Source organism: Siniperca chuatsi, linkage group LG13 (genome assembly GCF_020085105.1).
Source record: "Siniperca chuatsi isolate FFG_IHB_CAS linkage group LG13, ASM2008510v1, whole genome shotgun sequence".
Classification (NCBI taxonomy): domain Eukaryota; kingdom Metazoa; phylum Chordata; class Actinopteri; order Centrarchiformes; family Sinipercidae; genus Siniperca; species Siniperca chuatsi.
Window position 1 is genome coordinate 12706659 of NC_058054.1, and position 20285 is coordinate 12726943.

At 39.8% G+C, this 20285-nt stretch overlaps 3 protein-coding genes across 11 annotated transcripts in view; 1 reads left to right on the forward strand and 2 right to left on the reverse strand.

The window, feature by feature from the left end:
• Positions 1 to 242: 242 nt before the first annotated feature.
• On the reverse strand, positions 243 to 10115 carry mcm4 (minichromosome maintenance complex component 4). The gene is made up of 17 exons (XM_044220504.1): positions 10005 to 10115; positions 8699 to 8776; positions 8436 to 8594; positions 8139 to 8302; positions 7904 to 8005; positions 7713 to 7808; positions 7356 to 7451; positions 6759 to 6897; positions 6371 to 6591; positions 6108 to 6228; positions 5191 to 5450; positions 3789 to 4154; positions 3537 to 3664; positions 2384 to 2591; positions 2060 to 2288; positions 1358 to 1491; positions 243 to 878 (listed from the first exon to the last, which is right to left on the reverse strand). The coding sequence occupies exons 1-17, from the start codon at positions 10102 to 10104 to the stop codon at positions 783 to 785; spliced, it is 2697 nt and encodes an 898-aa protein (XP_044076439.1). The 5' UTR covers positions 10105 to 10115; the 3' UTR covers positions 243 to 782.
• Positions 10116 to 13382: 3267 nt separating this feature from the next.
• Positions 13383 to 14835, forward strand: cebpd (CCAAT enhancer binding protein delta). The gene has a single exon (XM_044220505.1). It carries the CDS (start codon positions 13631 to 13633, stop codon positions 14510 to 14512), a length of 882 nt encoding a protein of 293 aa, XP_044076440.1. The 5' UTR covers positions 13383 to 13630; the 3' UTR covers positions 14513 to 14835.
• A 103-nt stretch (positions 14836 to 14938) lies between these two features.
• spidr (scaffold protein involved in DNA repair) overlaps positions 14939 to 20285 on the reverse strand; it is a 32263-nt gene continuing 26916 nt past the window's right edge. For all 9 annotated transcript variants that reach the window (XM_044220496.1, XM_044220497.1, XM_044220495.1 and 6 more), the window contains 5 exons: positions 18810 to 19001; positions 17440 to 17533; positions 17247 to 17358; positions 16095 to 16151; positions 14939 to 15475 (listed from right to left, as the gene is read on the reverse strand). In XM_044220496.1, the coding sequence (XP_044076431.1) occupies positions 15356 to 15475; positions 16095 to 16151; positions 17247 to 17358; positions 17440 to 17533; positions 18810 to 19001 (575 nt within the window). In that variant the 3' untranslated portion in view covers positions 14939 to 15355. The remainder of the gene's footprint in view (positions 15476 to 16094; positions 16152 to 17246; positions 17359 to 17439; positions 17534 to 18809; positions 19002 to 20285) is intronic.

Consider the following 20285-nt stretch of genomic DNA (forward strand, 5'->3'; position numbering starts at 1 on the left):
AAAATAGTGCAGCCATAAAAACATTAAGTCTTGGGTTTGAATATTTCACTCAATGTCAACATAATAGCTTCAATGAAGAGCTGGAACAACCTGGTGCAGAACATAATATATGATACTGCCAAGAGTGCAGATTAATTTTACTTCAACAACCTTTAAGATACTCGGGGGAAAATATGATGAGAAAACTGTTATTTAATTCAACTAAAACTTAGAACCACTGGAAAAAAGAAACTTTCCAAGCATTTTCAGTGAGCAACATTTTATTTTCCCTCTATTAACAAGTAGTCAATGCAAGCTACAAGGACAATTCAACTTTGTGGAAATAATACGTACTCAATTGTCCACAGTATTTAGAAACGTGATACAAAAAGTAACATACTCAACCTAAACATCCCAAAAAAAAACAAACAAAAGAGAAACAAACTCAAGTCATTACAATGTACAATTACAAAGTTGGAAGAAAGAGCTTTTTACCATAACACAGCACAAAAATAGCATTACTTGAAAACAGGTAAACAAATGAAATGCAAGCACTTTTAAATATTAGCCAGTATATGTGTTTTTTTTTTTTTTTTTTTTTTTTTTTTTTTTTTTTTTTTTTAAATCAGAACAGGACACCAAAAGTTGAATGACTCGTGGTTATTCTGAATCATGTCTCTAAATCCAAGTATATTCAAACATCTAATACGCCCAGAAAACATATGGTGGTTCAATTATACAAAGCTTTTTTACAACAAGATAGGATTTAAAATTAAGGACTGTACATAATTGCAGGGTGTGCCTTAGGCGAGGAGACGAACAGTCTTTCCAGTGACCGTCAAGTAATCCTCGTCAGCCAGCGCTCGGAGCGCCTCGTCGAACAGCTCCTTAGTGATTGCCTGAAAACAAAGTGACAAAGGAGGAAGTCATTACAGGAAGTGGTTGTGTTTGTTAAAAATGGATAATTTATAATATTTTAAAATATTACTTTGGCTGAATTTAATTTTATTACCAACACTGTATTTATGGTAAATTGCAACCATAAAATATATATATATTTTTTTATAAATCAAACTTTAAGCCATTTTTTCATTTCCATCACATAGATCCACAATGGTTTTTACAAATGTCAAGACATTAAAAAGATTTATTTCCCGTGCACTTTAACTGCTGAGAACTGGCTGGCTGTATCTAATGAAGCATGACTGTACATTACATCAACGTTGTGGCCTAGAAATTAAAGATCTCTGCTCTTGTTCAGGAGCACACTGTTCTCAAGGGCACTGAAATTCTCAGGAGCTGAAAATTAAATTTGGTAAAATCTTAATGATTTTTTTTTGAAAAGGTAGTAGAATGAAAGTCAAAATAAAATATTTACAGTTTCAGACTGTCCTCTGAAGTCATCGAGCAGCTGCTGGTATTTCATGGCTGGTGTCTTTCCCTTGGCCTGGATCAGTTTCTTCAGGGCTTGGGCTGCCTCCTCCCTGCGCTTGCGGCCGGTGGCACTCATACCTGGAATCACAAATTAATACAATCAAATACACTGTCCGGCTGCAAGTTATGATTATTTTCGTTTTGATTTATCTGCAGTTTATTTCTGACTAAGCAACTGTTAGTAAAAAAGAAAATGCCCGTCACAATAACCCCGAAACCCAAGGTGACGTCAAACAGTCCAAAACACAAAGGTAATCAGTTTTCCATCACATAAGACGAAGAAAAGCAACAAATTTGTGCATTTGAGAAGCTGGAACCGATGAATGTTTGTCATATTGTGTGAAGAAAAAAAAAAGACTGAAACTTTTAATTATCCAGCAGCTCTAATATACTGCTTCCATTTGTTGCTTTCCCAGTCAGACGCTTTTTTTGGTCACATAAAACTACCAAGGAGGTTTTTGGTATTTGATAATAAGCAAGATTTTGGATGGAGTGCCCCTTTTAATATTCATTCTCACCCATTCTCATATCTCACATTTCCTCCATAAATAGTTGCTGCTGCTGCTGCTGATATTATTATTATTATTATATTATTAAATGCATCCAAATCAAGCAGTTAATATTCATGAGGCGCTGTGTTGCATACCTGTTGTGAGAATAGAGATGTCAACAAATCCTGTTCTGGGGTCAGTGGCCGACTGTTTGAGGGCCTCTCGATGCAGCCGCTTGGCCTCCTCCACGTCAATGGTCTCCACCTTCTCAGAGAAGCGCACCTTGGCGTGGGCCTCTGCTAAGCGGATCAGGGACTCCAGCTGTCTGGGGTAGGCGGACACCATCCCCCGACCACTGCCTATCTTCCTCATGTCCACATAGGCCTGAGGACCAACATGCACGAGGTCAATTGACGGCTGACATTAAATTAATATTGCTTTACTGTTAACACTTAAAAGACTTCTTAGAGAAAACAAACCTCAATGAGGGCCTGGCTGGCTTCCTCATTCAGCCTTGGATTAATGTACGTTCGTGCATATGCAATGTAGTCCCTCAACACAGACATGTCAAGGAACTCTTCCTCCATCTGCTCCTCGCTCTGGTAGTACAGCGACACCAGGTGGTGGGCCAGCCTGCGGTCGTAAGCCTCATCTTGGGGATCCAGCATCAGGAAGATGAGGTCGAATCTGACGGATGACATAATGCAGTGTTAAAAACCTGCAACGTGACCAGCAGGATGACATTAGGTTGGATGCCAATTAGTAGCATTTTTTTGGGGGGAGGGGGGGTGAGTCCTGTATACTGTAGTGCCTGTTAGTCTTTATCAATGTTGGTTACCTGGCAGTTTGCTTCAATTAAAAAGACACGAATGATTCCACTGTAGCTCAGTTTAACAATTATTAAGTCAATGGATGTTAAGATCAGTGAAAAACAGGAACAGTAATAATAATAAACGGAGGCAACAAAGATTAGATAATCCCACACTGTCACCATAACCTGCCCAAATTTCCTATTTATCACTATTTTGTCTCCTCTTTTCAAGCTGCAAGGGACTAAAAATAAGGGGTTGCCAAATTCTATCAAATTGAGCTTGTTTTGTTTTGTTTTTTTAAAAAAGAATTTCAATCTTTCTTTAAATGTAAGGCATTACGTCAACCTGCCATATTTTTAGCAGCTGGGATAGTAGTTTTTTCCCCAATACATGAGTATTGTTTTTTTGCGGTAATGAGGGAAAAGGACGGAAGGTGTTTGAGCTGAAGTGAGGTTCGTCTTTGATTAAAATGAGCATAGGATGATTAGTAAAGGACCAGGCTCTAGATTAGATGTAATGACTAGAGACAATGGGGAAAATGCAGAAGGGTTTTGAATCTGTTCCTCACTTTACTGTATTAATCCATTACTGATTCACCTGCACTTTAGGCACAGATGATGCTGCATCTGAGGATCTCATGTTGCTTTGAAAACTCACACAGTGCCAAAGTGCTGATTTCCAGACCTCTTTTATAGCTGATTAATGCTGCCAATTTGCTCAAGTACCAACCTTTTTAGCAACATTTTAACTGTGATCAAGATCGTGAAAATAATTTTCTATCAGGTGTTTCAGTGTGATTGTGCTGACTGCTGGTATTCACCTGGACAGCAGTGTGTGAGGCAGCTGGATGTTCTCAATCGTGGTCTTTTTGGGGTTCCACTGAGATTCAACAGGGTTAGCAGCGGCCAACACGGCGGTGCGGGCGTTTAGCTGGCAAATAATTCCAGCCTGCAGACATAGAAGGGGAAAAAAAGAGAGTGAGAATCATCAACTAATTTCCATTTGTAACTAAATAAAACATGTTTGAGTTTTCCTAATCTGCCTATACATGTTTAAAATTTGTCAAACATACCTTGGCAATGGAGAGGGTCTGCTGCTCCATGACCTCATGCAGCACAGAGCGAGTGTTGTCGCTCATCTTGTCGAACTCGTCGATGCAGCAGATGCCGTTGTCGCTCAGCACCAGAGCTCCGGTCTGCAGTACCAGCTGCCTGGTCTCTGGGTCCTTCATCACGTAGGCGGTGAGACCCACAGCGCTGGAGCCCTTCCCCGACGTGTACTGTCCGCGGGGCACCAGGTTGTAGACGTACTGCAGAAGCTGGGACTTACTGGTTCCGGGGTCTCCGCAGAGCAGGATGTTAACCTCTGCCCGGAAGTTGCCGCGGCCGGTCGAACTGAAGTCCTTACGAGTGCCGCCAAACAGCTGCAGCAAAATGCCCTGGAACCAACACAGAGGGAAATAAATACTCAAACTACTAACAACAATTCTATATCAAGTTACTATTTAGAAGCATAATTCAATCTAGAGTTGGGATACATAGGTATAATATCAATACTGTGATTAGAATAGACCTGGGATTTTGGTTGGATCATAATATAAGAACATAATGTAAGGCTTCATTGTTGTCTTTTTCTGTTTTAAAAAGGCTGCAGAACATTTTACCAAACTTATTTGATCATTCCAACCAAGTAAAGTGAACAAAAGACCCTTTTCAGACATTTTGACTCGTCAAAGTAGGAAAATTCCAGCTGGAACTAATAACATTAATGACTCAGACATTTCTCCCTCTCCTTTATTTTCATTGTTTTATCTCATTAAATTTTTTTATTTTGTTTAAATTATTATTTCCTCTTTTTGTCTTATGGAGATTCTCACAGGTGCAACTGTTTTCTTGTTGACTGCATGATGTGTCCTTTAAAAAAGAAAAAAAAGAGAGCACACTGCTGTTGTACATGCTCTGATGAACATGCCAGCAGCTTTGTTAGGCCATTACTAAAATTCACCAAAATAATCACCACAAGGTCATTCTTATGCTTTAAAAAGAAAAAAAAGAAAAAAGCGCAGGATGCTGCCTTTTCCAGACTTTGTTTTGGGGAAATAAATGATGTGAAATGAACGGGAAATTAATGATATTTTTAATGTTAACAATGACACATGTGCTTTTCCTGCTATGACGAGCCTAAGCGTCCGCTGTGAAAAGGTCTATTAGCCCAGTAAGCCAGTATGCACAATACCAGAGCCCTGAAACTAGCACACATACATGAGTCATTAATTGCAACAACATTGCTGTTGGCTTTTCTTAAAATGCATGTTGGGCATTAAATGCAATAACCAGAATGTTATTGGCAAATCGTGCGATTCAGTGTGACTGCGAGTTTGTGTTGTTAACTTGTGATTACGTGATTATTCGTTACTGGGTGCTTGTACAGTTAAACACACATATTTTGGCTAGCAGCCATTCTCACACACACACCTTTTTGATGTCCTCATGCTCATAGATACTTGGTGCGAGGGCAGAGGAGAGGCGTTCGTAGACGTCTGGCTTGGCTGCCAGTTCCTTCAGGGTCTGCACTCGGTCTTCAGTGAAGAGCTTCTGTTCGGCTTCCTCGCTCAAACCGTGCAGGCGCTTCTCGTCCGTCTTACGGAAGTGGATGGCGTCGATGTGCGTCTTGTACACCGACTTCACATTGCTCTGAAACGGGTTGACGCGCATGGGGACTGCTCTGTAGATCCCTGCAGGGACATTTGAGCAGCTGTTAGGATGTGTATTGAGTGAAAACATGGACTGATTTACTGTCCTTGTACGAACTCTAGAGAGCAGATCAGTGTTGAAACAATAAGATGATTGACAAGACAAACACTTGCTGGCTCTTGCTTCTCAAATGTGAGGAATTTCTGCTTTTCTGTGTTTTATATCATTGTAAAATGAATAGATTTACGTTTCATAATATTTGTTAGACAAAACAAGAAATATGAAGCTGTCAGCTTAGGATTGTGACTGGCATTTTTCACAATTTTATCACATTTTACAAACTATTAGAGCTGAAACGTGTAGTCTATTGCCAGAAAATGAATATGCAACTATTCTAATACTCAATTGTTTTAAGTCCTTTTTCAAGCAAAAAATTTGAAATATTATCTAGTTCCAGCTTCTCATATGTAAAGATTTGTTTCTTTTTATCTGTTTTAAAAATCGCTGAATATTGAATATTTTGAGGTTTTGGGAAGTTGGTTGAACAAAAAAAAAAGCAATCAGAAGACGTCGCATTTGGCTCTGGAAAACTGTGATGATCAATTTTCATTATTTTGTGACATTTCATTATTTATCGTTTGGTCTATAAAACCACTCATTAGTTGCAGCCCTAGCAGTAGAGATTTAGGAAATCTTACCGGTGATGTTTATGCGGTCTCCTGGCTGCACTTTATCCACCAGGTCGTTGTGAGCATAGACAATAGTTGTGTGAGGCGTCTGACCAGCCGGCATGTCTTCAGGAGACTCTTGAATTTTGATCTGTTGTAAAACAAGATCAATAAACGAACAGATGTCATGACCTCAACAGCAACGCATCACTAATTACCACTTAACATATCTGAGATTAGGCGTCGTTGACTGTAAGCAATCTGCCACATTACCAACCCCATCGAACTCTCACCATCTGTTTGTCTGAAAAGGCGGAGCGATTGTGAACGAGGGCCAGGCTGTGGGTGGTGTTGCAGTGGCGACACACAGCCGGTTCAGCAATGCGCCCACGATCCACCTCCACACGGGTGCTGTAGGCGCACACCTGGCACTGGAAGAAAGCCTCCTGCATCTCGGGGATGAGCTGCGAGGTGCGGATCACCATGCCGCTGATAGTGATCAGCTGATCGATGTCTGTGGAAACAACACACAAGGCACACAAGGAATCAAAGCAAGGAACAATATTCACAGAAATCCCACACTAAATATGGGATAGAATATCTTGGTACGGTAGTCCTAAAAAGTGTGATTTCACTTTGTACGCATCCGGTGACATGGGCTGGAGTAATGAATCCACACACCTTCTGGGTTCAGGCTCCTCATGTTTCTGGTTTTCAGGGCGTTGTAGGGGCGGACTTGGATCTGGTACTCCAGGATGGAGTCTGGGAAACGCTCAAAGAAAAGCTCGTTGACTGCCATGTCGAAGGTTGGGATCACTTCCTGCAAAGGGAACAAATTACTCACTTATTAGCATCAATATGCTGTCAAACAGCCACTGGAGAAATTAAGTATAATTTTAACTTTAAAAGCAGGACAAAGATGCTTAAAACATCCTGTAGATCAAGTGTGAGAACAATAATCCCAATAGTCAATTACCACTGCATTCAGGACTGTGTAGCTTCTTTATGAATTCTCATATTTTTGTATTGTGAGAAGGTTAGGCATAATAAGCTGCAGCCTAGATCTTTTCTGCCAATCTCTTTTTAACATTGATTTATTATTGTGTGGCTGTTGGGTACATTTCTGTTCTGTTTTTATAATTTTTAATTCACTTTATTTAAGAATGTAGCAAAAAGGTATGCAACCACGGTGCAGGTAAATATTTTGGATCAAAGTTGTCCAAATTGACTTTGTAATGCACATGAGGTTATGGAAATATATTATTACAAAATATCTACCTGTGGGTAGCAGATGAGCTGCCTGTAAAGATCTGCATCAAAGGACTGCACATGCAGACAATTCACATTCAGCACTGGATCACCGACAACACTGATCTGTGAGGGGGGAAAAAAAAGAAGACATATTTAAGATTAAATCTGAGATTTCCTGTGATTAGCCTTAAATCACCCCTCCCCTCATTTCCTGTATATTAAAAGGAAATAAATGGCTGGAAAATGCATAGGAATAAAATACATTTACAAACATCATATAGTGTGAGTTTGATTTAAACTTAAGTACAGATCGGCCTAAACAGAAGCATGTAACACTCAGAGAAACAGACCACAATGAAATGAACAGATAAATAAGTACACTACCTCTTCCAGCTTCTGCATGTATAAAGGCTCGTTCAGGTCCAGACCAGCGTTCTCATCTTCGGTGGAGGTTGGGTCAATGAACCTCTGCAGGAACCTCTGAAAGCAAAGTGACGCAAAGCATGCAAACAGTTAACTCATCTGTACTAAGGATAGCAAATCTTTTATAATAGCTGAATTGTAGGATTTCATACCTGAAACTTCTCCTTGCAGGTCCCTACATTGACATCAGTCCCCCAGATCACGAGTCTCTGGCCTACGTTTGGCTCACTGGCTACAGCACCATCGGCACTTGGCTGCAAAACAACATGTAAAGTGTTAACTACTGTGGTTTTGAGTTTGTCGTCCGTATTAAATTTATCTCATCCTGGCTCATGCAATCAACACAATCTAAATAACTTTTTGAATATTCCTGACTCCTCCACTGACCGGCTCAGAGTGTAGATCGACTTGTGGAGCCTTCCTGACTGACCCCAGATCAGGACGCTGTCTGGCTGGGGTGCCACGCACACTACTGCGTGGGGTTCCTTCAACCCTGGAGCTGGGGGTCCCATACATCAGAGGGGAGCTCATGTCCACTTCATTGGGTAGGACTGTTAAAGAAAGACACTTGTTTTACCACTCAGGAGTTAACTCAGATGTGTCACAACAAAAGAACATTAAAACTTTCCTGCATTTCAATTGGTTAAGGCTAAAACAAACCAAAATAAGATTGTGTGTTAGTACCTGAGGGACGTGGGCTGGAGAGCAGAGAAGTGTCCTGAGGTGCAGCTGGACTGAGCATGTCGGTGGCCGGAGAGGTGGGCATCGGCATCAGGTCCCCGGTGGAGGAGTCCTGGCCTCTGCGCCGCTGAGAGGGAGGCGAGGTGGGGTCCTCACTGCTGGCTGAGGACACACAATCCACAAAGACAAGTTAATAAGTATATACACAGGTAGGTATGTACACACACACACACAGTATACAATCATCTCAGTGGCACAGCACGTACGTGTGGGTGGGTTGGTGTTCCTTCCTCGTTTGCGGCCACCAGGAGTCGATGTTGGGGAAGACATTGTTGTTGGGATATCTAAAGATCAAATGGATCAAAGTGAATACATTTTTAGCCAAAAGAAACTGACTTCTGCAGCGGAAATAAAACAAGTAGCATTTTTAGTATAACACTGTGTTGATAGATTTCAACCAACTGCCAACTGATTTAAGAAAGTCGGGTAGGTGTGTTTGATTGTGCTTGTTTTCTGTTGGAGACCAGGGAGGATGACAACTTCACTTTTGAATGAGCTGGAGTTTGTGCTTTAGTGCAGCCACAACATTTTACAAGGCGATTGCCAAAGAGTCTTAGAACTGTTTCCCTGCCCTTCATGTTGTTTTGTTTCATACTAGGTTTTGTTTAGATTAGTCCACTCAGCCTTGCAGGGCCTGTAGACAAAAAGAGCTATATGTATACTTCATATCCCCAATACCTGCTAAATATAATCCTCTTAGTGACACCAAGATCAGACATGTTTGATACTTTCTAATTTATTCACCTGACAAATCTGAGGGCTCTGATGTTTAGCTAAATTGTGAAAGTGTGGATAAGTCCTTTATAGTCCCCAATATTGTGTTATTTTATTGTAATTAAATTTGCTTTATTTTGTGAACCTGTTATTTTCATTTATTTGTTGCTGATAAGGGGTTGTAGGCTTTGTTGTTACAAAAATTAGTTTACTAATACTGCAGTTGAATTTTGTCATACTTAAGTCCACTACCTACTTTTCTCAATACATTTATCTGGCTCCTCTGGTTACTCTGCAGACACTCTACATGCAAAGCAAACAATGAACTCGAAATATCATTTACAGCTACAGGTTAAACTACATAAAAGTATAATGAAACTGTTTTCTAGCATCACTTAGCCAACCGTCATTACCTTTACATGTTTAAGCATTAATAAGTTAACTCCCAATACTTCAGAATAATAGTTTAAGTTTTTAGTTGAAAACACTATGCTGGTACTTCTTTACGTGTAACGTTATTGTTGAATTATTATATATGCACTATTTTACAATGTGTTTTTGCTACTTTTGTGGACTGGGTCAGTTAACTATAACGTTTCAACCGTCTGACATGTGGCTGCAGAGGAAACAATAAGCTGAAACCTACGCGCACTGTTTGACCTGATTTAACACTTAGAAGTAAGCGTGCAAATAAAATAACTGCACAATCAAACAAACATGTGTAAGTAATAACAGAAACTTTGATTCAATCAAGATAATCAATAAGAAATAAGTGAATTAAATGAAGTCTATGCTTACCTCTTCTTGTGTGTACGCCCGAGTGCTGCAGATCTGGCGCGAAACAACGGGTGACGTTATTTCCCCGGGAAACTTTGGACCAATAGCAGGCCACGATCATCCTTGTCTTTCCGGCCGATTCCTTCACTGCAGAGGGGTGCTCATCTTGAGTTTCACTCACTACGACTTTGATTAAACATAATAAAATGTCTTAATAAATTAAATAAACAGTTTAGAATATAACTAACTACACATCTTTATCTACATTATATCCAAAATACGATACACGTTTCCTGGGCTTGGCATTATGCTCACAGCTACCCTGAGCTGATTTGGTTTGGTCCAACATTAAGTTATCTTTTTCTTTTAACTGCCTATTCTTTATTGAAACAGTTCAAAATACAAATAAATAAATAAACACTAGCAAAACATAAAAGCGCGACTACCTACATTTTCAAAACATAAAATGAGAACTGAGTCTAGGCAATTCATAATTGCATATAAAATATAACAAATAAGCCAATAAAAAGTAAACAAAATGATTTGAGTTTCATACTGCAAAAAATAATATAAACAAACAAATAATATGTATACTTGTATATGTCATCGTAGTGTATATAATTTTATCCAAAATATGAGGATTTTTGAAATGCTTTTCTACTAGGAAACATTTCTTTAAAGAAATGTCTACCAAATACAGGCTGCAACTTGGCTTGAAATTCATTATTTATTATTATTAAGAGTTTGAAACTTTAGGAACATTTTAAAAAGTAAGTGGACTCTTTGTTGCAAAATGAGCAGTATTTGGTGATAAAAATGCATGAGGGTAGTAACACGAAGTATTTTTACTTGTTAAAATATGCGACTTTACCTTGCAGGTACGCTCATTGACCACCGTGTGGCGCGGTTTCCATTTTAAAAAGGGCTTTGACAGAGGAAAAGTATAGCACACTTCTTCTGAGGAGGTGTCAGTACACGTGTCTTTCATTTAAGGGGGATTTTTAAAGATAAGATTTGTAAAATAAGATAATCAGCAACATTTTGATCCATCACCTTGAAGTTATCAACCACCTTCAGTTCAGCATGTCTCCTAATGTTGCACTTTATTAGTACCACATTATTATTGCAGTGCAATAAAATGGTACATGCAGAATATTTAAAATCAACAGATGCCACATAGAGAGTGCATTTACTGTGTTTTATAGTTTTATACAGAATTAATACATGTTTTGTGCAATTTCCCTTTGGGTTTTATATCGTACTCTATCTATCATCAAATATTATTGTAATATAAAGTGTAATGATGTTAATAACTTGTGACGACAGGGTAAATAAGGGTTTTCGTAATGTAAACATCAATGAATATAGCCTGCGATATACAGACACTTGATTGTCTAGTCTAGTAAGCAGACTGTCTATACTGTTTACTCTCAGCATATGCACATAAACCATCTCTGTAAAGAGAGTAACTTAATATCCATTCAGTGTTTATTCCTGCATTCTTGCAACTATCTGTGCCATAACTTCCCATGTTTAGTACATAGTCACAATTGGATCAGCTCTTGCCTGCATATAATAGCTATACTGTATGTTTAAGTTTGCCTATTTGCTAAGCTTGTAATCTTTGTTTCGGTGTGTCCAATTTTGTATCCTTCTGTAAATTTGTTCTGTGTGTAAGTAGATTGAGAGCTACTACAGTAAGAACATTTGTCAAATTCCCTGCATGTGTTTACTAGGGTTGTAAAGTAATGACTCTTTTTGTCATTTCAAAGATCCCAAAGATGTTCAATTTACCATCTTAAATGACAAAGAAAAGCAGCAAATCCTCACACTGGAGAAGCTGGCACCAACAAACAATTGAACGCCTTTCAAAACAGTTTTATTTCCTGTCAGTCAACTAATGACTTAATCGTTTCAGCTCCAGTTTCAACACACTTGACCAATAAAGCTGATTCTAAAAATCTGTTATATATCTTTAAATGCTTTCAAATCAATGTATTTCCTCTTAACTGAAGGGTCAGACGTCCTCATAAAGTACACCAGCATTATAGTACTTGCCATTTTAAGTTATGAATGAAAAAAGGGGGTATGTTGTCTTTGTTTTTGGTGGTCTTCCCTCCACAGCAACACTTTTACCACATGCTATTTTCTACATTGGACCACTTTTGGGACAGACGTTTATAGGTCTGGTGATGGACGACAAATTAAACTTAATCCTAAATCATACGTAAACAACATAAGGACCTCAAAAAGGTAAATACGAAATAAAGTAATAACATTGCTTGCTAAAATAACTAAAACTGAACTAAAACTAAAGACCATTCTCTTAACTCTTCATGCAGGTAATGATGGTAATATGCTGTACATTGTTAGTACAAGTCTAGTAGATACTGTATATTGTCTTGTGTTGGTATGGCATACACACAATATATACAGTCATGTTTATATTCTGTAGTTAGTACATTTCTGCTTCATGAACTGTCACTTATCTTTATGACGTACATCAGCATCATACTACTAGCCATTAGAAAGTATGAATGCATGTCTGAAGGAGTAATGAAAAAAGAGGGTATCTTGCTTTTGACTTGGTGGTTTTCCCCCCGCGGTAACACTTTTATTACATACTATTTTGTATATATGACCACTTTTGAGACCAGCGGTTGAACATGACTAAGTACAAATGTGAGGTACTTATACTTTACTTGAGTATTTCCATTTTCTGCTACTTTATACTTCACTACATTTATCTTACAGCTATAGTTACTTTTCAGATTAAGCTTTTACAAACAAAACATGTGATCAGTTTATAAGATTTGATGTACTGTTTCAGATTAAACTACCCAACAGTATATAAACTAGTTAGGCTACAATGAGCTTCACCTCGACCAACTACAACATTAAAGTACCGCTTACATGTTTAATGCATCAGTAATAATGATACAATAATATAATAATGTACTGTAACACACAGGGAACATCTTGCATAATGACTACTTTTACTTTTTATACTTTAACTACACTTACACTAATAATTTTACTATGAAGAAATTTTGAATACAGGACTTGTAATGGAGTATTTTTACAGTGAAATATTGCTACTCTTACTTAAGTAAACGATGTGAATATTCCTCCACCACTGTTTGAGAGAGACATTCAGGGCTGGTGACCAATTAAACCACTTAAACTTAATCCCAAACACCCAGAGCCTACATTATGTAAACAACTCTGAATCATTCATACAACCGTAGTAAAAAGTGGGTGGCAAGAGCAACACGCCCCTCTCTCCTCAAATGGGAAGTTAACGGACACCACGTGACCTCCATTTTGGCTTGACTGGCTCGTGAGAGGGCGGTGCGTGTGACGTCAGCGCGGGGAAACGATACAAAACACTCCGCGAAAGTACAGACGCCTCAGAGAAGTGACAAGAAGTGTTTCAGTGCTGTCAGTGACAGGCTCCTGACAGTCAACACCCAGGGATCAAAAGCCAAATCAGATTTTATTATTTTTTAGGAAAAAGGCAGAAAGGCGTCTGCTGAGAAAGCGAAGCCGCTGCAGCGTTATTGTGCGCAGATAGCTGTCACACCCGTGAGTTACATTTTAACAACTTTATTTCCTTCCTAAACCACGTGGACAAGTCACCAGGGTTCATGTGTGACAAATACAGCCTGGACTTCCACTGCGTATCTCCACAATGCAACATGAGTTGGGCGATGGAGCCTGCTAACTTCTACGAGAGCGGCAAGCTGGGCGGCCCGCAGCAGGGGGTCTGCAAGCCGGGCAGCAGGAGCGACGGCGCGGGCGAGGACGGCACCATGGTCGAGCTGAGCACCGCCCCTGCCATGTACGACGACGAGAGCGCCATCGACTTCAGCCAGTACATCGAGTCCATGACAGCCGTGCCAAACCTGGAGCTGTGCAACGACGAGCTCTTCCTCGACCTGTTTAACACTGTGAAGCAGGAGAAGGCGGATTTCTACAACTTGCAGAGCTCCATACAGCTCGGCAGCATGCAGCAGCTGTCAGCCACATACGCAGCAGAGAGGAAGGCGGACAGCGGGCTGGATAAGGGGGCGTTTAGTGCGCCTATCAAGCAGGAGTCCGACTGGAGTGACAGCGACATGTCCTCATCCCTGCCTTCCCAGATCGAGTCCTGCGCCCAGACCTCTGTCAGCCTCCCTACGGGGCAGCCAACTCCCCCCACCACCCCGGAGCCTGTCTCCAATGCCAGCTCGGCCAAATCCTCCCCGCGGAAGATCGGGAGGGAAAAGGGGAAGAAGTCGGTAGACAGGTACAGCATGGAGTACCGACAGAGGCGAGAGAGGAATAACATTGCAGTGAGGAAAAGCAGGGACAAAGCCAAGATGCGCAACTTGGAGATGCAGCAGAAGCTGATTGAACTGGGCTCTGAAAACGACAGACTTCATAAAACAATCGAGCAGCTAACCAGAGAGCTCACCGGGCTCAGAGATTTCTTCAAGCAGATGCCCAACTCCTCCTTTGCGGGCTCCTCGAGTGCAGAGAGCCGGTGACAAATTCATTATCCAATGAACTGAGCTTTTAGGAGACATACCTCAACAGACATTTCGTTTTTTTACCATCTGTACCAGATGTATTTTAAGCTTACCATAATGGCACTGGAAAATATATGATGTTGCTGCCATATTTTTGTGGGATTTTCTCTGTATTAAATTATTTTACCACTGCATTTACATGATGTTATACCTGACATGGTACATGTTTTATAATTCCAAACTTTGTATAAGAGCATGATCTTTTATATAGTTTGTATGAAACCTTGAAAACATTTTGTTTATGGAATCTATAATAAAATTGCTGAAAAGGTGCAGAAAAATCCTGGTCTGTGAGTAGTCTTTTGCATATAATGGTTAATGTATGTTGAGGGAACAGCTTAAGTGTGTTCTCACAAGAAGTGCAACAGGAAATAGAAAGTCAAGTCAGCAAAAATACAACTTTTATTGGCAGTGTCAGTGAGCTTAAATACAGAGGTAGATGAGTTGGGGGAAAAGTTTTTTTTTTAATTTTCTTTTAGACCACTTAAAAAAAAGTGTTTACAGTCAAATGTCCTGTTTGAAAAGTCCCATCCCAGTTGATGAACCACGTGGGCTGCTTTGACAGACAGCATGCCACTGGTCTGCCCTTGGGCTGTCAATTCCTGGTCCACAGGATCACATATCATTAACACAAACAAGACCTTGTCTTCTTGCAGACCGTTCACTTTGGCACAGCCTCAAGCTGTCAGGGAGGCCTTCGGGGGGGGAGGTAAACTGGCTCAGACCAAGGCCTGGTGTGCAGATCCTTGGAGCCAGCTGAAGCCTGAGGATTGATATCATTAGCTACTTGCCCTGACAGCCTCAGAGGCAGATTTCTTCCAGGCCAATCCAGAGGGTGGGTTTCCTGGTGACGACTCGGACGTAAACGGCGAGGGGCCCCACCTCTTTTCCCAGGACATTCTCCACATCGTAACCTGGGAACTGAAACATCAAAACACTCACACCTGGAACACTGAAACATACAACTTTATTTACTACTTGTTTAGACAAGTGTAGGCTGACAACTCATCTTTTTTCTAAAACATTTTCCTCCACTATGTGCACATGAAAAAAAAATATTTATAGGTTTTAAATCTGATGAATATCTGAGTGCACTTAGGCCCTGACCTTTGCACATTAGTCAGCACGTTTTCTGTTGATCTAACAACGTATTCTGCACTCATGAGCTCCCCTGGTGAACAGCATGAATGCCTACAATGCAGATAGCACTGTACTTGCAAGGTTATGAACAGCTCCACCACCTGTAGGTTATATCCAAAATGAACTATAAATATTCTCAGTGTAAAAACTGCATGCAAACTTAAAAAAGAAATCACTTAGTACAAGAGGTGGTGGAAGATTACGTCAGTATTTTGGCAGCAAATTCCTTCGACTGTATCAATGACCAGCATGACTCAGAGATTTATTTAGTTTGGTACAGAACAGATTTCATCACCCTGACATGAACGGATGACTGCGCTTTCAGGACATATTGACAAAAGATCAATGCACCGTGTGGTTTAGCCCAGAGTTATGTAACAGGTTGTAAATGCAAACCTACCTCATTACACTCTAGGGCTGCAGTGTTTAGGATGGACATGATTGTTTTTTGCTGCAGCTGTTGGAGAGATGAAAAGGTGTGGAGCCATTAATGTCTTTTTAATCATCACACTAAAGTTGTAAATGAAAAACAAATGTCACACTTACATACTGTGCTCTCTGTAACAGACTGATAGAAGGAGTTATCAGTTGGCTGATAAGACACTGATAATTTTATAAGTCTGATCAAAGTCACAGTAGGTTTTCCATAATAAAAATGCCATAAAAATGCACATACAGTGAAGGATTTTATTTCTTCAACCATTTATTATGCAGCATATGAATTTTATCTTTGAGTCTCACTATAGAAGTCTTGCTCAAAGACACTTCAACAGGACAGAGGCTTGTTTGTCAAAAGGTTTGGACCCCGCCCACCCACTTGGAGGACAAGCTCTCTGTTCACTGTGTTCACTGGTTCAGCTTGTTCAGTTTCTTGCCAAGAATTAGATGAGAAGATCAATACCACTCTTATGTTTGTAGGTTAAATATGTAGCTACAACCAGCAGCCAGTCAGCTTAGCAGAAAGACTGGAGACAGAGGGGAACAGCTAGCCTGGCTCTGTCCAAAGGTAACAAAATCCACCTACCAACACCTTTAAAGTGAGAGAAGTTGCTAGGAGTTTAGACTACCGGAAGTTATTGGTCCCAACCAAGAAACTTCACCTGTGCCAGACACATCACGTCTCGTCAAATGGCAAATCATCGCTTTTACACTCTGGCTTTTGTACAGATTGAACAAATGAAAAATAACATGTTAATTAATACACTTTAGATGTGCTGGTAGGCAGGGTTTTTTACCTTTGGACAGAGCCAGGCTAGGTGCTTCCCCTGTTTCTAGTCTTTGTGCTAAGCTAAGCCAATAGCTGCTGGCTGTAGTTATTTACTGTTCAGACATGAAGAATATCAAGTATCAATCTTTTCATCTAACTCTGCAAGAAAGCGAAAAAACGTATTTCCCAAAATGTTGAACCATACCTTTAAAAACATGCGAGTTACACAGTGTAAAAGAATACTTGATCAACCCGAAGACATTTTGATTTTTGAAGCTTGATTCACCATACAGCAGACATCAAAATATTGGTATTGAAATGCAAACCCAATAACATTGTTCTCACCTTAACCTTCAAAGTGCAATTACTTAATGAAGAACTTAATAACACTTCCAGTTGAATTTTTGTGTCTGGCTTGTCCACCACTGACTTACAAGAAACACAGCGGAAGTTTTGACTGTGAAAAGAAAACAAAATACAGTTACGATTTGCCCTGGTGTTTAACATTAAGCTATTTTGAAAAGACTTGAGAACTTACGGTCTTTCAGCTAACATCTCTAAGTTGTCACTTCCACAGTGGTTGCAGGCAGGCCAAGAATAAGCAGTGTTCTCATCCACACCAACTATCACCCCTGCAGGCAGAAATTAAACTGTTAAAAGTTTAATATCAACACACAGAATCATCTTTTGGAAACATCCATGTACACTGTACCTCTCTAGTTTACTCTATAGTTACAACAAGCTTATTTTTATTATTCATTTTATTTACATTTCAAGTTATTTTCAACTGGTGGATGCTAAAGTAAAACACACTGACACCTAACTAGAAGAAGCACTTATAAATGATCTACCCATAGGTTTCAAAGTGTGTGTGTGTTTGTGACAGAGTGTAAGAGATAAACACGTCCCTTTCATTCTTATCTGAGATTGCAGTGATAAATGCAGTGCAGCAGAGTACTCCCTACCTCAACATCATCTCACTTAACAACCAGAGCTGCTGCCCCACAAACACAGGACCTTAAATAAGATACTGAATTTAACACTGATAAATTGTTCTCATACATTCCGGTCTGAGCGTTTTTCCACTGGTAATTTCCAGAAGATAGTATTCGCATACAAGTGCAAAAGATAGTTTGTTTTATTTTTTTCAGCCACCTGACCAAACATGTATGGCCAGAGGGGCCTGAAACAAGAGGGTTCACAGTTTGATCTATGCCCTCTGCATCTGTTACACAAAGTTGACAGATGCAAATTGTTATCTGATTTAGGCTGTTCCTTTCTGCACCACATTTACATAATAGAAAAGAATCGAAGAAAGCAAAGCAATACTTCACAACAAGGACTTTTAACTTCTACTTTAAGCAATGAGGTTGATAAAAGCAGAAAAGCAGTTCTAAGTTTCTTCAACATTTACGTAGCTGTGGCAATTGGTGGCAATCATATTTGATGTTAGCAAATAGTAAAAAGCTTAAAAAAGTAATGAAACGTGCATCACTGACTGTATGCAATAGAGATTTGAGGGAAACAATGCTAAGTTCCTTGAAACTGTAACTTATTTTCACAACAGTATTGCACCCTCATCTGTAATTTAAAGCCTTATGGGGAGTAGGCATGTTAAGTTCACTCAAAACTGACATGGGAATTGACAAGAATCCAACAATATTTCATGTGTTTTTATTTCATAAAGTCCCAAACAATGACAGCCTGAGGACACTGAATAACTAACAGCAGAAAGCGGTGCCTTGAAGCCACATCAAGGCCTCTTACTGAGCTGTAAACATATATATGAAAAAACAAGTGGTTTTCTTCCCCTGAGAAAACAACACATTGGGCATGTTCTGCAGGAATCACTTCAGATGAAGCGAGTTACAGGGAAACCACAGGACTCCGTGAAAGAGAGAAACTGACCTGTGACACAGCAGAGGGAGTTGGGCGTGATCTCAGGACTCAGGGGATCCAGTCTCACAGGTTGGGGCAGGGTCTTGGCCTGGGGCTCGGACAGCGACTGTGAAACCAGTGTACTGGATGCGGATTGAAGGTTGCCCTCAGGATCCACAGGGCACATCTCAACAACTGACTGCTCCACACACAGGAGAACACCTGGAGAACATTTGGAGAACAAGTTTTGAAATTGAAATGTTATTACAAAGGAAACATGCATAAACAATCTAGAGTACTGATTGAGCTCATCCCCAAATCAGCAGACTAGTTAGGGTACAGAAGTATTATCAACAAAATGTACTTAAAGTATCAAAAGTAAAAGTAGTCATAGCACAGAAAAATGCCCCCGTGACTGATATATTATGTATGACTTTAGATTGTTAATACTGATGCATTAGTGCGAAAGTAGCATTTAGGTCGAGGTGGAGCTAGTTTTAACTACTTTATATACTTGGGGAGTTCACTCCAGGGGTTCCCGACATAGGGGTCGGTCATGAGATGATTAATGGGGTTGAAAAGAAGAAATAGCAAAGTTCTGCTACACAAATTTGTATTTACTTTTTTGGACTTTTCTCTAATCTTTGCTTTTTTATGAAATACTGGATAATTTGACCTCTTTGGGCCTCAGTTATTTAAAAGGTGAAATTTCTCTTTGGTGGAACTGCTAACAACTCAAACATCTGAAACGTGACAAGGAGCCCCAACTTCACACCAGACACCAAGGGGTCACAAGCCAAAAAGGTTGGGAAACACTGGTTAAATCTTGTATTCTAAAAACTTATATTTTTTGTATGCAAAATTTTAAACTGCTAAGTAACCAGTGGTGGAAAGTAACTAGGTGCATTTCCTGAAGAAATGTCCATACAATACAGAAGAACAAGTTTCAGATGTCTATGAGTTGTTAGCAGTTCCACCAAAGAGATATTTCTCCTCTAAACTTCTCACATAGTTTCATTTACTGCTCAAATTATCGAATAAATCAAAGTTTAGAGAAAAGTAAAAAAAATAAGAAACTGAATACGAATTTGTGTAGCAGAACTTTGTTTTTCCTTCTTTCCTCTCCCAAAAAATGTAGGCAATGTTTGATGACATCATGTCGTGAGCAGACTGTCTGCGTGCTACAACCGAGTTTGGGCTGTTTTTGGTAGTTACAAATCGCTACAATAGCCTGCAGGTGCTAGGAAGGGTTCTTTTCAACATGTAAATATCCACACTCATGTTCTTAGGTGTACCTTTTTTTGTTTTGATAGCGAAGTCTACAAATGAAACAACATGATATTTATTGCACAATCAGGTCGGTGAGAAAGGCTCCGGCTGAAATCTACCTGCAGACATTGACTCAGCTAATTCTCACTAGAAATGAAAACACGTGGTACAGCATGTGGAAAGCAAACAGAACAGCATACTAACCTAACAACCAGGCACAGCCATCACATGGAGATG

Bases quoted from the DNA above. Each gene is read 5' to 3' on its own strand.
- cebpd (XM_044220505.1), top strand. From the start codon at position 13,631: ATGTGTGACAAATACAGCCTGGACTTCCACTGCGTATCTCCACAATGC.
- mcm4 (XM_044220504.1), bottom strand. From the start codon at position 10,104: ATGATCGTGGCCTGCTATTGGTCCAAAGTTTCCCGGGGAAATAACGTC. The intron at 6,229-6,370 runs GTGAGAGTTCGA...GTTTTACAACAG, and splicing joins CCTTTTCAGACAAACAGATG to ATCAAAATTCAAGAGTCTCC. The intron at 3,665-3,788 runs GTATGTTTGACA...CTATGTCTGCAG, and splicing joins AGACCCTCTCCATTGCCAAG to GCTGGAATTATTTGCCAGCT.